Source organism: Centroberyx affinis, unplaced genomic scaffold (assembly GCF_046629955.1).
Source record: "Centroberyx affinis isolate AG114_WGS23_722 - 3 ecotype Tasmania unplaced genomic scaffold, CSIRO-AGI_Caff_v1 ptg007704l_1, whole genome shotgun sequence".
NCBI lineage: Eukaryota > Metazoa > Chordata > Actinopteri > Beryciformes > Berycidae > Centroberyx > Centroberyx affinis.
In genome coordinates this window covers 1-12,970 of record NW_027283886.1, presented here as the reverse complement: position 1 = coordinate 12,970, position 12,970 = coordinate 1, and the positions used below count along the sequence as shown (strand labels likewise).

The following is a 12,970-nucleotide window of genomic DNA, read 5'->3' as shown; positions in this document are numbered from 1 at the left end:
CACACACACATACACACAACACCACACACACACACACACACACACACACACACACACACACACACACACACACACACACACACACACATGCACACACAATACTACATGGGAGGGGATGGAATTATTTTTCTGTTACTTAATTTTTTTTAATTTTAATAATTTAATTGATGATTAATCTCTTGTTACATGCTTTGGCAATATTGTTTGTTTGTGAACTGTCATGCCAATAAAGCACCTTGAATTGAAATTGAATTGAAATTGAGAGAGAGAGAGAGAGAAAGAGGGAAGAGAGAGAGAAGACAAGAAAGAGAATGATAGTGTGTGAGAGAAGTTTGGTTACGACATAGAAACAGTGCTAAGAGAGAGAGAGAGAGATGAATGTGTGAAAAATTGTGATGATGTATGTGTGTGTGTGTGTGTGTGTGTGTGTGTGAGGGTAGAAAAGAGAACTTAAGGTTTTAAGTAGAATTTTATGTTTTATTACATAATCTTACATAATCATAGTCTAGCTCTCCCTGTCTGTCCGCCCCTCAGCTGGATAATCCTCTGAAGGAGATCGACAACATCATCGGCCACCTGATGAACGGCCTGAAGCAGATGAACCTGCACCGCTGTGTGAACGTCATCATCGTCGGAGACCACGGTACCACTTCTGATCCACTTCTGAACCACTTCTGAACCACTTCTGACCCACTTCTGAACCACTTCTGAACCACTTCTGAACCACTTCTGAACCACCGCTAAAGCTGCAAAAAAAAGCTGCTTCTTTATAGCCACGTCCCTCCAGTCAAGTCGATTTGATTTAATTTTGCACACATGATCATTCAACTTACACGGCGTTGTTTGTTCCATCTGTTCTAAGTGTGTTGTGACCTTTGCGCTTCTCATTATTGTTGTTGTTAATAACACCGGTGATCGAGAAATGTAAGTTCATTCTACTTTTGACCTCACTGTTTGTTGCTCTGGATAAGTTTGAGCAAAAATATTTAATTTGAACAGTTAAGAGAAACCTCATATTAAAGGGGTCGGATAGTTTGCTTTTCCCTACAATTTTATATCATTACCTTTAGTCTAAGAAACACACCTATTAAGTCTTTTCACGTGAAAAGGATTTAGAAATATTTGCTGCCCCCCCCCCCCCCCCCGCCCCAAGCGTAAAATGATTGGTTGACTCCAGTTAGGTCAGCTTCTACATCACAGACCGATCATGTTCTGATTGGCCCGTTTCAGATGCGCCATTTCTTCTAAATACAGCTTTAGCAAAACAACAAATAGTACAATTTTCAATCCTGATTGTTTTGCTATTACTTGTGATCGGGATTATTAATGAATGTTTATTAGTCTTGATGATTTGGAGAACGTAATTGTTTTATTGCAGTTTTGGCATTTTATACCAACGTCTTGTTCTGTTTTCAACTACCGTGGATGTTCTTGGAATTAAATTTAATCACGTTTCAATATCTCCAAACTCTGCGATTACTAACTGTGGAAACCACGATATACGATCTGATGATTGATAGTTGTGGTTTGTGTTTCCCAGGTATGGAGGAGGCGCACTGCGACCGGACAGAGTTCCTCAGCAGCTATCCGCTCAATATAGACGAGATCTCTCTGATCCCCGGCTCCCTGGGCAGGATCCGGCCGCAGGACCCCCGCTCCACCACGTGTAAGTAAGGCTGATCCTGGATCTGCTGCTGCCACCCTGCTTCTGTGTCGCTGTAATGATGCAGAAACCTGTTAACTCTGTTTTCTACAACTGAAGAGACATGCAGCATTACAGCATGATACAGAACTCAGGTTCTCAAACAGTGGACTCATGTACGATTCCTTCTGGTGGCATAAAAAAGTGAAAAAAGGAGATATATACTGTATTTTTTTTTTTACGATTCCTCTGAGGAGGCAACAGCACAGCAGAAAAGCAGAAAACATGCAGTTAAAGGATACATTTGGCGATTTTGGACCTATATATATAATTAGTCTCTTACATACCTTCAGAGAATATGAACCAAACAGCTAAATGGACCCAGAAATGCAAAGTACATCAGCAATAGCTGTTTTTAACACTGTTAAAGGGTTTTAGGGTGGATTTTTCCTTTAAGTCCTAAGATGACAAAATGTTTTACAAACTTTTACAGACTGGACCTTCCATACACACATCAAGGACTGTGACACACACACACACACACACACACACACACACACACACACACACACACACACACATATCAAAGACTGTCACATACACACCTCCACCCTCAGAGACTGCCACCATTTAATTTAACTAGTGCCTTTTATTTTTAAGTTGTACTTGCACAAGTCTTTCGTAACATTATGCTGCTATTACTACTGCTTTTATTTATTTGTTTTATTTTTAACTACACCGAGAGAAGCCAGGCGAAATTTCATTGTACCTGAGTATAATGACAATAAAGATCATTCTATTCTATTCTATTCTACTTCCACATAGATGCTGAAAAACAAACTGTATGCAATGATGTTTTTCTCCAAAATGGATCTAAAGCATGTTGGAAATTAACTTTTTTATTGCTGGTCACCTGCTCACCACCTCTTTGCACTTGTTCACTAAACCATTACAGCTTTACAATTCACAGCAAGGTTGTTCAAACATCTTCTCTCTGCAGTAGAAACAGTCTGTCCTGCTGATACATGTCAGTTTCAGGGTTCTACAGCAGATTTTGCTGATTTCAGCAGTAAAGAAGCTGACAGATCGATGTCAGCATTTCTAATGAAAGAGGATCTTGCAGATTACATCATAACATTATGTTTCCCCTTTTCCAGATGACCCAAAGATTGTGGTTGCAAACCTTACCGTAAGTACTCGAAGAAAACACACACACACACACACACACACACACACACACACACACACACACACACACACACACACACACACACACAATATGTATATATGTTTAAAGCAAAAGCAAAAAAAATCTGGGTCATCAGAGTTTTTCCTGTCAGTTCTCTGTGTCCAGTACAGTGTGCCTGTGTGTGTGCGTGTGCCTGTGTGTGTGTGTGTGTGTGTGTGTGTGTGAGGTCGGGTCGTTCACCTCTTTTCGCTCCATGTTGTTGTTTCAGTGTAAAATGCCGACGCAGCACTTCAAGCCCTACCTGAAGCAGCATCTGCCCAAGAGGCTTCACTACGCCAACAACCGCAGGATAGAAGACGTCCATCTGCTGATGGAGAGGAAGTGGCACATCGCCAGGTAATCAATATCTGGTTGATTAAATCTGCTACATGTAGCATTTCAAAATCAATACATCATCACCACATTCATTTTGAGACATTAGTATAATTACTGTAAACAAAGCAGACCATCAGTGTCAGCCTCTCAGCCTCTATCAGCCTCTACTCTGCATCCTCCATTGTTTCTCCTCACCTGGTGGATTTGGAGGGAAATCTGCTGGGGCTTATGGGAAATGTAGTCTTACTGTAATGTGGAGAAACACTGGCACTAACAGTACTACTGGAGTGAGATAGATGCAACCAATCGTCTTGATCATGGTCTCCTTTGTTTACAGTAATTACAATCACAATTAATTGAAAAAAAGATATATTGGTGTTTTAAAATGCTACATGTAGCAGCTTTATGTTTGCTGAATGTTTGTTGAATGTTTTCTCTTCTTAAGCAAAGTCCTGCTTCACACTCATATTCACTTCACAGTCTTCTGTTGGCAGCTGATGCCTTGATGTAGGCTAATTAGACAGGTTTTCTTCCTCAGGGAGGAAACAGAGAAAGTGGCTCACAGGAAGGCAATTAGACTTTAGACATTCTTAAATCAAAAATGACACCATATAAGCTCAGTTGACTAATTACTGCAATTAGGAAGGTCTTATTCCTTAAGTAGAGAAAATTGAGTGGCACATTGGTTGGTAATTTTTGTTGTTAGAGACGTTTTAAGGGCCTTAAGCTAATTTCTGTAAGGAGGTTAGTCTACATCCTCAGGGAGTGACAGGTAATATAATCATGTCTTATTGCTTGGTTTGAGGATTCCCAAATTCTTCATGTTTTTGATAATGGTAGTGGCTTACTATCACTCAACATAGTGTGTGCTAAAGCGTTAGCATGTAACCCACTATCACTCAACATAGTGAATGCTAAAGCATTAGCATGTAGCCCACTATCACTCAACATAGTGAATGCTAAAGTGTTAGCTGGATTGACTGGAAAATGCAGTCGTCAAGCTAAAACCGAGGCCGTGTTCTTTTCAGTTCCTGAGAAGTTGACATCTTGGAGATTCAAGGTTTCCACCCGACAGCAATGATATATAAGATTTGGGGATTTTAATGTCAAACTGTTCAAATTCTCTCTCAGATTCCTTCACACTTCAACTAGAGAAACATTAGGGGGAAACACTCCCTGTAAACCGCAGTACAGCCTCTTTTTCTGTTCCATCACAAAAACATATAGAACTTATAATATTCTATTATTTCAAATCAAAGTGCGCAGAGGCTGTTGGAAAAACTTTTTATTTTCATATTTACAATTTACAATTTACAATTTCACATTTGGCAGACGCTTTTATCCAAAGCGACTTACACATGAGATATTTGTTTCAGGAAAATGCCAGAAATAAAGAGGACAAGGTGCGGCTTCTTTGGTGACCACGGCTTCGACAACAAGATCACCAGCATGAGGGTATTGTGTTGTGTTGTGTTGTGTTGTGTTGTGTTGTTGTGTTGTGTTGTGTTGTTGTGTTGTGTTGTGTTGTGTTGTTGTGTTGTGTTGTGTTGTTGTGTTGTGTTGTGTTGTGTTGTTGTGTTGTGTTGTGTTGTTGTGTTGTGTTGTGTTGTGTTGTTGTGTTGTTGTGTTGTGTTGTGTTGTGTTGTGTTGTTGTGTTGTGTTGTGTTGTTGTGTTGTTGTGTTGTGTTGTGTTGTGTCGTGTTGTTGTGTTGTGTTGTGTTGTTGTGTTGTGTTGTGTTGTTGTGTTGTGTTGTGTTGTGTTGTTGTGTTGTGTTGTGTTGTTGTGTTGTGTTGTGTTGTGTTGTTGTGTTGTGTTGTGTTGTTGTGTTGTGTTGTGTTGTGTTGTTGTGTTGTGTTGTGTTGTTGTGTTGTGTTGTGTTGTGTTGTTGTGTTGTTGTGTTGTGTTGTGTTGTGTTGTGTTGTTGTGTTGTGTTGTGTTGTTGTGTTGTTGTGTTGTGTTGTGTTGTGTCGTGTTGTTGTGTTGTGTTGTGTTGTGTTGTGTTGTTGTGTTGTGTTGTGTTGTGTTGTGTTGTTGTGTTGTGTTGTGTTGTTGTGTTGTGTTGTGTTGTGTTGTTGTGTTGTGTTGTGTTGTTGTGTTGTGTTGTGTTGTGTTGTTGTGTTGTGTTGTGTTGTGTTGTGTTGTTGTGTTGTGTTGTGTTGTTGTGTTGTTGTGTTGTGTTGTGTTGTGTTGTGTTGTTGTGTTGTGTTGTGTTGTTGTGTGTGTTGTGTTGTGTTGTGTTGTGTTGTTGTGTTGTGTTGTGTTGTGTTGTGTTGTTGTGTTGTGTTGTTGTGTTGTGTTGTGTTGTGTTCCTTGTTTCTCTACTCCTCTGCACTCTAGTCTCCTCTTCTCTCCTGTGTTACACCATACTTGTTTAGTTACTGTTTAGTTACTGGATTATTGTAACTGGATTATTGCATTTCGTAAAGCTTGAAAATAAAATCTTTTACGGCTCCTGACCAACACTAACCAGAAGGATGTTTTGAACGTGTTTTACACAGTCCTCAGTTCTGATTGGCTGAGTCATCGTTAAGTTATTATAAAATACCTGATAAACACTCACCTGTGTTAAACTGCGCTTAACAGTTAATTTAAATATTAATGGGCCAACCGAAAATCCCTCTACTCACACCGCTTCTTATGTGTTGCTTAGCAGCCACTTTGTTTAACGGCTGTTCAAGAACTATCGGTGTAATTGCTTAGTGGAATAACATTTAGGCTAATTATTATTATTTCATTATTATCAACTAAGAATAAAAGATTTATTAAATATTTGAATACAACAGTGTGTTACTGTTTTTGATGTTTTTTCTCTCTTCATGCAGACGATCTTCATGGGCCATGGACCGAACTTCAAGTTCCAGAAAAAAGTGCCAGCGTTTGAAAATATAGAATTATACAACGTCATGTGTGGTGAGAATACTTTTATTTTCTTCTAAGTCTAGAAATTAATATTACCAATATACAAAGTCTCAAAGTACTTCTGTAAAATTCATGTTTTGTTATCACACACTGTTTTGGCCTTGCATTCCCTTGACCTTCTATCATTGATATGAGAGGGGAAAAAAGTTTTTACCCTCAATTTATCAAAATGTAAATCAATAATGAAGTGACAGTGTTTCAGCAGGATTGGGCCTGTAAAGAACAGGTCGACATTTTTAGTTAAGAAAGTTCCAAAACCTTTTTTTTACATCTTCGAGTCAAACTGTTAGAGAACCTGGTGCAAAGATTTACATTTTCAAAGGAATTTTAAATTGATTTCTCAACTGTCTGATCACTTATTTTTTACTATGTGGATCTGCTGAAGGAGAAATTTGTCTTTCCAAAGCCCAGGTACAGAACAGAGGTCTTCCCGGGCCCAAAAATTGAGACCCGGACCAAATAAAACCCAGCTATTTTCAAAAAACACAGAACTGAATAAGGGGACCGGACCCAAACCCAACCCAGGAATATCAGGACCCGAAACCGAAAAGACCTGTGACCAATTAGACCCGATCATTTTTTAAATAATTTTTAAATCACTTTTCATCTTCTTCCTCCTTCCTCCCCCTCCTCCTCCTCCTTCTCCTTCTCCTCCTCCCTCCTCTCATCCTCCTTCCTCTCTTCCTCCTCCTCCCTCCTCTCCTCTCCCCCTCCTCTCCCCCTCCTCTCCTCTCCTCCCTCCCCTCCCCCTCCTCCTCCCTCCTCCCTCCTCCCTCCTCCTCCTCCCCCCCCCCCCCCCCCCCTCCTCTCCCTCCTCCTCCTCCCTCCTCCCTCCTGTCAGACTTGTTGGGTCTGAAGCCGGCTCCTAACAACGGGACTCACGGCACGCTGAACGACATGCTGAGGGAGCCGCCCCACCGGCCCAGCATGCCGCAGGAAGTGACATCACCGTCGCCGGCGTCTGACCCGGACGCCGCCGTGACCCACGACCTCGGCTGCAGCTGCGATGACGAGGTGAGCGGAGGACAGAGACGTCGCAGAGGGTTATCGTCCCAAACATCAGATCGAATTCAGACGACTGTAGAAACAACGCTGCTCTGTCATGAAAAAATATCACAGAAGAGAAAAACACAAAGGAGGAATTTCATGACAAAAGTATTTAAAATATGCAAATTCTTCCTTTAAATTATCTTTATTTGAGCGTTTCAACAGATGTCTGTATACAATGATACATTGCTCTTTTATAGGGCTGCAACTAACGATTATTTTCATTGTCGATTATTTTCTCGATTAATAGATTAGTAATTTGATCCCTAAAATGTCAGAGAATGGTGAAAATGTGGATCAGTGTTTCCCAAAGCCCAAGATGACGTCCTCAAATGTCTTGTTTTGTCCACAACCCAAAGATATTCAGTTTACTGTCATAGAGGAGGAAAGAAACCAGAAAATATTCACATTTAAGAAGCTGGAATCAGAGAATTTTGACTTATTTTTCTTAAAAAATTACTCAAACCGATTAATCGATTATCAAAATAGTTGGCGATTAATTTAATAGTTGACAACTAATCGATTAATCGATTAATCGTTGCAGCTCTACTCTTTTAGAACAATTTTACATTCTTTGAGAAAATCACCACACTCATGACTATTGAATGCACTAAGGTGCTAGAAGACCGAAGAACAGTATTAAGGAAGAAGGTTCTGCACACTTTGATCCATGCAGGTTTCTTATTAAAGAAACTTGCATGGATCTAAGTGTGCAGAACCTTTGTCCTTATAACAATTTATGTATATGTATATATCAGAATCAGAATCAGAATTCTTTATTATGCCAAGTATGTTTGCACATACAAGGAAAGTGACTTGGTGTGGTTGGTGCATAAAGCGACATGATAAGCAAAGAAGTTTACAGTATAAGGAATATATTAACAAAATATAGCAAAATACAAAAAATAGCAAAATATGAACAAAATATATACAAAATACAAAAAATAGCAAAATAACAAAAAATAGCAAAATATTAACAAAATATATACAAAATACAAAAAATAGCAAAATACAAAAAATAGCAAAATATTAACAAAATATATACAAAATACAAAAAATAGCAAAATAACAAAAAATAGCAAAATATTAACAAAATATATACAAAATACAAAAAATAGCAAAATACAAAAAATAGCAAAATATTAACAAAATATATACAAAATACAAAAAATAGCAAAATAACAAAAAATAGCAAAATAATACTAATATATATGAATATACAAATATACAAATAAGTAAAAAAGAAAGTAAAGAAAAATAAAGGAAATAAAAAGGAAAGGAAACATAAGGATCATGCGAAATATAGTGAAAAAGAAAAAAGGAAAGGAATTGGATGGTGACAGGACAATTCAATAAAATGTTAATTAGTCACACTAGGTATTTTTGTTTCGATGGATCCTGCCTCAGCATCAGGGAGCAGCGTAGTTTTCCATAATCTGCTTCCACAGTGTTATAAGTCAGTGATTCTCAACCTTTTTCATATCAAGGACCCTAATTTTGTCTACATTAGAACCACAGACCCCCATTTGATGAGATTTTGTCTCTCAGACCCAAATCTGAGGATATTTTTATTGTTAGATATGATTTTGTCCAGAACTCCATGACTATCTGTATTGTAGGTAGAGAGATAACAGAGAAACTATGATCAAAACAGTCATTCTTCTACATTCTCTAATTGTGTTAACTTCTTGTAAATGAAAAAATGAAATAATGCAGAAGTTTAACAATTCATCAATTTGCTGGGGACCCCCTGGAGCCCCCTCAAGGACCTCTGGTGGTCCCCGGTCCCCAGGTTGAGAACCACTGTTCTAAGTGACTGCTGCTGTAGACTGACTGGCCAGTATTAGTCTACGTATGAACTGCTAACAGAAGCACAGTGATCGCTGCTTCATGACTGATGAAAGCCCTTAGTGAGATTTGTGTGAAACTGTATTTTGTGTCTTTGTGTTGCAGAACAAAGTGGAGGAGACCGTCGAGGCCTTCAGCCCGGCTCCAGACGGAGGCTACGCTTACAGTAGGTCTCTCTTCTGCTGGAGTCTCTTCATGGATAATAATACAGTCAGTGAAAAGTGCAGCGGGCAACGATTAAGAAATTTGTTCCATGCATGCGAGCCGTTGTGGAAATCCTCCTCCGTGTGTGTATCCCTCATCTGCCCTGCATTAGTGCTGCAGACCGGTCTGTCTTCAATTGTAGACAGGAGGATCAAATTAGACCAAATTCCTCTCCAACCAGAAAGCTTCTGTAACTTCTGAAGAGAGAACGGAACCTGATGCCCCAGATATTTCCTCTTGGAGATGCAGCAAAAGTAGAGCAGCGGTGTCGGAAGTGTAGGGGAAAAATAAACTTCACCCTTTGTGGGTCAAAATGAATGAGCAAAGGGTCAAGAGTCTTCCGTGGATTCTTTATTCAGACATGCATGGTTCAGTTCAGTGTTCCAGACAAGCAACAAAGAAGTGAGGAGTGGGGAGGAGTGGAGAGGATTCACTTATATAGATAAGAGTAAACAAAATCGTAAATCTCGGCACAAAGACAAACCCACAGTTCAGATTTCTTGACTTAAAGACAAACCCACAGTTCAGATTTCTTGACTTAAAGACAAACCCACAGTTCAGATTTCTTGACTTAAAGACAAACCCACAGTTCAGATTTCTTGGCTCAAAGACAAACCCACAGTTTGGGTTTCTTGACTTAAAGCCAAAAACCTCACCTAATATGGGACACATGGAAACACACGTATGAATAGCATAAACTATTGTCCACCTTATAAAAACACTCAAAACCACACATAACCATATATAGTGGACATGCACACGTACATGCACTAATTACATCATTATGGTATGTAAGGAAGAAAAAAACACTCTACTCTGCAGGACAAAGGACACAAAGGACAGAGTATGTTATTCATTAAAAACACACAGTATTCATTTTATTTCTTACAGAAGCATGCAATAAAAAGTAAAAAAAAAACAAAAAAAAAAACACTTTTAAACTGACGTCAGACCTGCACCACTGTGTATTTGAATTTCTATCAAGTACCTGAAAAAGAAGAGCAGTTGATTTTGGTTTTCCCAGCCTGTTTTATCCCCCACATCAGACTTAACTCGGCTCAGCTGTGGTTGCCAGTTTGGGTGTTTTCTCAAACTGATCACTTCACTGACTCAGTATTATTGCACTAATTGAGGCATCATTCCAGTTTCCCTCTGGCTTTCGTTAAAGAGGCAGCAAGTAATCTGTGACCTTTATCGACCTCTGTTGGCGACCGGTAGGAACTGCAGCAACACCAGCAGGTCACAGTGTAACAGACACTAATATTGAAGCTCTATTTTGACAATAGAGACGCGTAAGCTAGCTAATTAGAGCAGAAACCCAACAGAGACGTCTAGTGAAGAGCGAATACATCACCATGCTGAATACTGGAATAATAAAATTGCTTTGGCTTTTGTTTTTTTTTGGCTTGAGAACAAGGATTTTTTAGCCTTTGGAGCTGAAATGTGTGAAACTGAGAGTGAGGCAGGAAAGTCTTGAAACTCCTTTAGCAGACAAGACTTTGACAAAGCAGATTCTGCCAATATATAAAAAACAAGTCTCTCACTTTTTTCTCCTATTTACAATTATTAATAAACATATTATTTTTCATTGTTCCATCGGCATAAGTTTCCTCTGACCGGATTTCGGTGTTCCACTTGTTAGCTGAAAGGTTTATGCTGACAAAGCAGAATCTGCTTTGTCGGCGTTCCTTTATGTGCTAGAAGTGATTTTCAGACTGTTCCTCTAGACAATGGCAGTGAATGGAGAGAGAAAAAAACCCACAATTCTCCAGTCTCCTATATTATGGAGGAAGAGACCAGTGGTGGAAGAAGTACTCTGATCCTTTACTTAAGTAAAAGTACCAATACAGCAATGTAAAAATACTCCATTACAAGTAAAAGTCCTGCATTAAAAATCTTACTTAAGTAAAAGTACATGAGTATTAGCAGCAAAATGTAGTTAAAGTATTAAAGTAAAAGTAGTGGTTTGGTCCCTCTGACTGATATTTTATTATATATGACATCATTAGATTATTAATACTGAAGCATCAGTGTGTAAGCAGCATGTTGCTGTTGTAGCTGCTGGAGGTGGAGCTAGTTTGAACTACTTTATATACAGTTAGCTAGTTTAGTCCAGTGGTTCCCAACCTAGGGGTCGGGCCCCTCCAAAGGGTCACCAGATAAATCTGAGGGGTCGTGAGATGATTACTGGGAGAGGAAAGAAGAAAAAACAAAGTTCTGATACACAAATCTGTTTTCAGTTTTTGGACTTTTTCTCTAATCTTTGATTTTTGCTGAAATATTGGATCATTTGAACATTTATTGAAATGAAACCATGTGAGGTTTAGAGGGAAAAATCACTATTTGGTGGAGCTGTTAACAACTCATAGACATCTGAAATGTGACCCGACTACACACTGCTTTTTGTAAGACGTCAAAAGCCAAAAAGGTTGGAAACCACTGGTTTCATCTTTAACAATGTGTTGTATTTTAAAAGCTTGTTATATTATCCATTGTGTCAAATCTCCATCTGAAAAGTAACTAAAGCTGTCAAATAATTGTAGTGGAGTAGAAAGTACAATATTTCCCTCTGAAATGTAGTGGAGTGGAAGTATAGAGTAGCATCAAATGGAAATATAAGTAAAGTACAAGTATCTCAAAATTGTACTTAAGTACAGTACTTGAGTAAATGTACTTAGTTACTTTCCACCACTGGAAGAGACACAACCCAAGACTCTGCCAGAGTCTCACAGAGCTTTAACTCTCCTGTCCGCCCGCTGTGCTCCAGACTCCACCCAGCTGCCGTTCGGCCGGCCGGCGGTGATGTTCGACACCCGGTTCAGCCTGCTGCACCATGTGGAGTTCATCAGCGGGTACAGCAAGGAGCTGGCCATGCCGCTGTGGACCTCATACACACTGCCCCCACAGGTACACACACACACACACACACACACACACTGTACATTTATTCTGAATGCCAAAAACATTTTCACCACTTCAATTTTCCCCAAAATATCTACAAAACGAGTGAAAAAACTGTCATATGTACGGTTTCTCATGTTTGCTATCATAACACTTTAAATAGAAGACATGCAGCATTTTGTCCAGGCCGTCCTCAGGTGAAGTCCAACACTTTATTGGAACCATGAATACTTTTTTCCACACATTTTGCAAACTGCTTCCTCTTCTGCTAAACTGCTTTCACTGCCGATGCTCAGCTGTACTGAAATGCTTACAGAGAACGAAGTGAAAAGGAAAACTTGAACTTTGACAAGATGAATAAAAACCCTTAGAAAACATTAGAAGGGAACAAAGTCACGACTCTCTGGGTTTTATTTACTCTGGTGTCTGCTGTGAAAACTAAAGCCACAACACGTCAACAACATACGTGTTTGTGTTTGCGGGAAGCGTGTGTGAGGCGGAACACGACCCAAAACATCCAAACACCCAAACATCCAAACATCCAAACACCCAAACATCCAAACATCCAAACATCCAAACACCCAAACATCCAAACATCCAAACATCCAAACATCCAAACATCCGAGCAGAAACATAAACACCAATAAACACACACAGCCTCGTCTCTCAGGCTCCCAACACGCGTGTTTAACACATGTTTACGCAAACACACAAACTCCAGTTTTATGAGGTGCAGCTGGTCACGCATCGCACACACACACACACACACGCATACACACATGAGTAAATACTGACACACACACACACGCACACATGCACACATACACACACACACACAGGCATG

At 39.5% G+C, this 12,970-nt stretch overlaps 1 protein-coding gene across 1 annotated transcript; it reads left to right on the top strand.

Moving 5' to 3' along the window:
• Nucleotides 1–534: 534 nt before the first annotated feature.
• On the top strand, nt 535–12,132 carry LOC139639787 (autotaxin-like; the record flags this gene model as incomplete). The annotated part of the gene is made up of 9 exons (XM_071513938.1): nt 535–643; nt 1,541–1,666; nt 2,800–2,831; nt 3,100–3,227; nt 4,583–4,661; nt 6,030–6,117; nt 6,968–7,140; nt 9,127–9,187; nt 11,993–12,132. Coding segments are annotated over 9 exons (936 nt in total), but the record flags the coding sequence as incomplete, so codon positions are not given.
• Between the last annotated feature and the right edge of the window lie 838 nt (nt 12,133–12,970).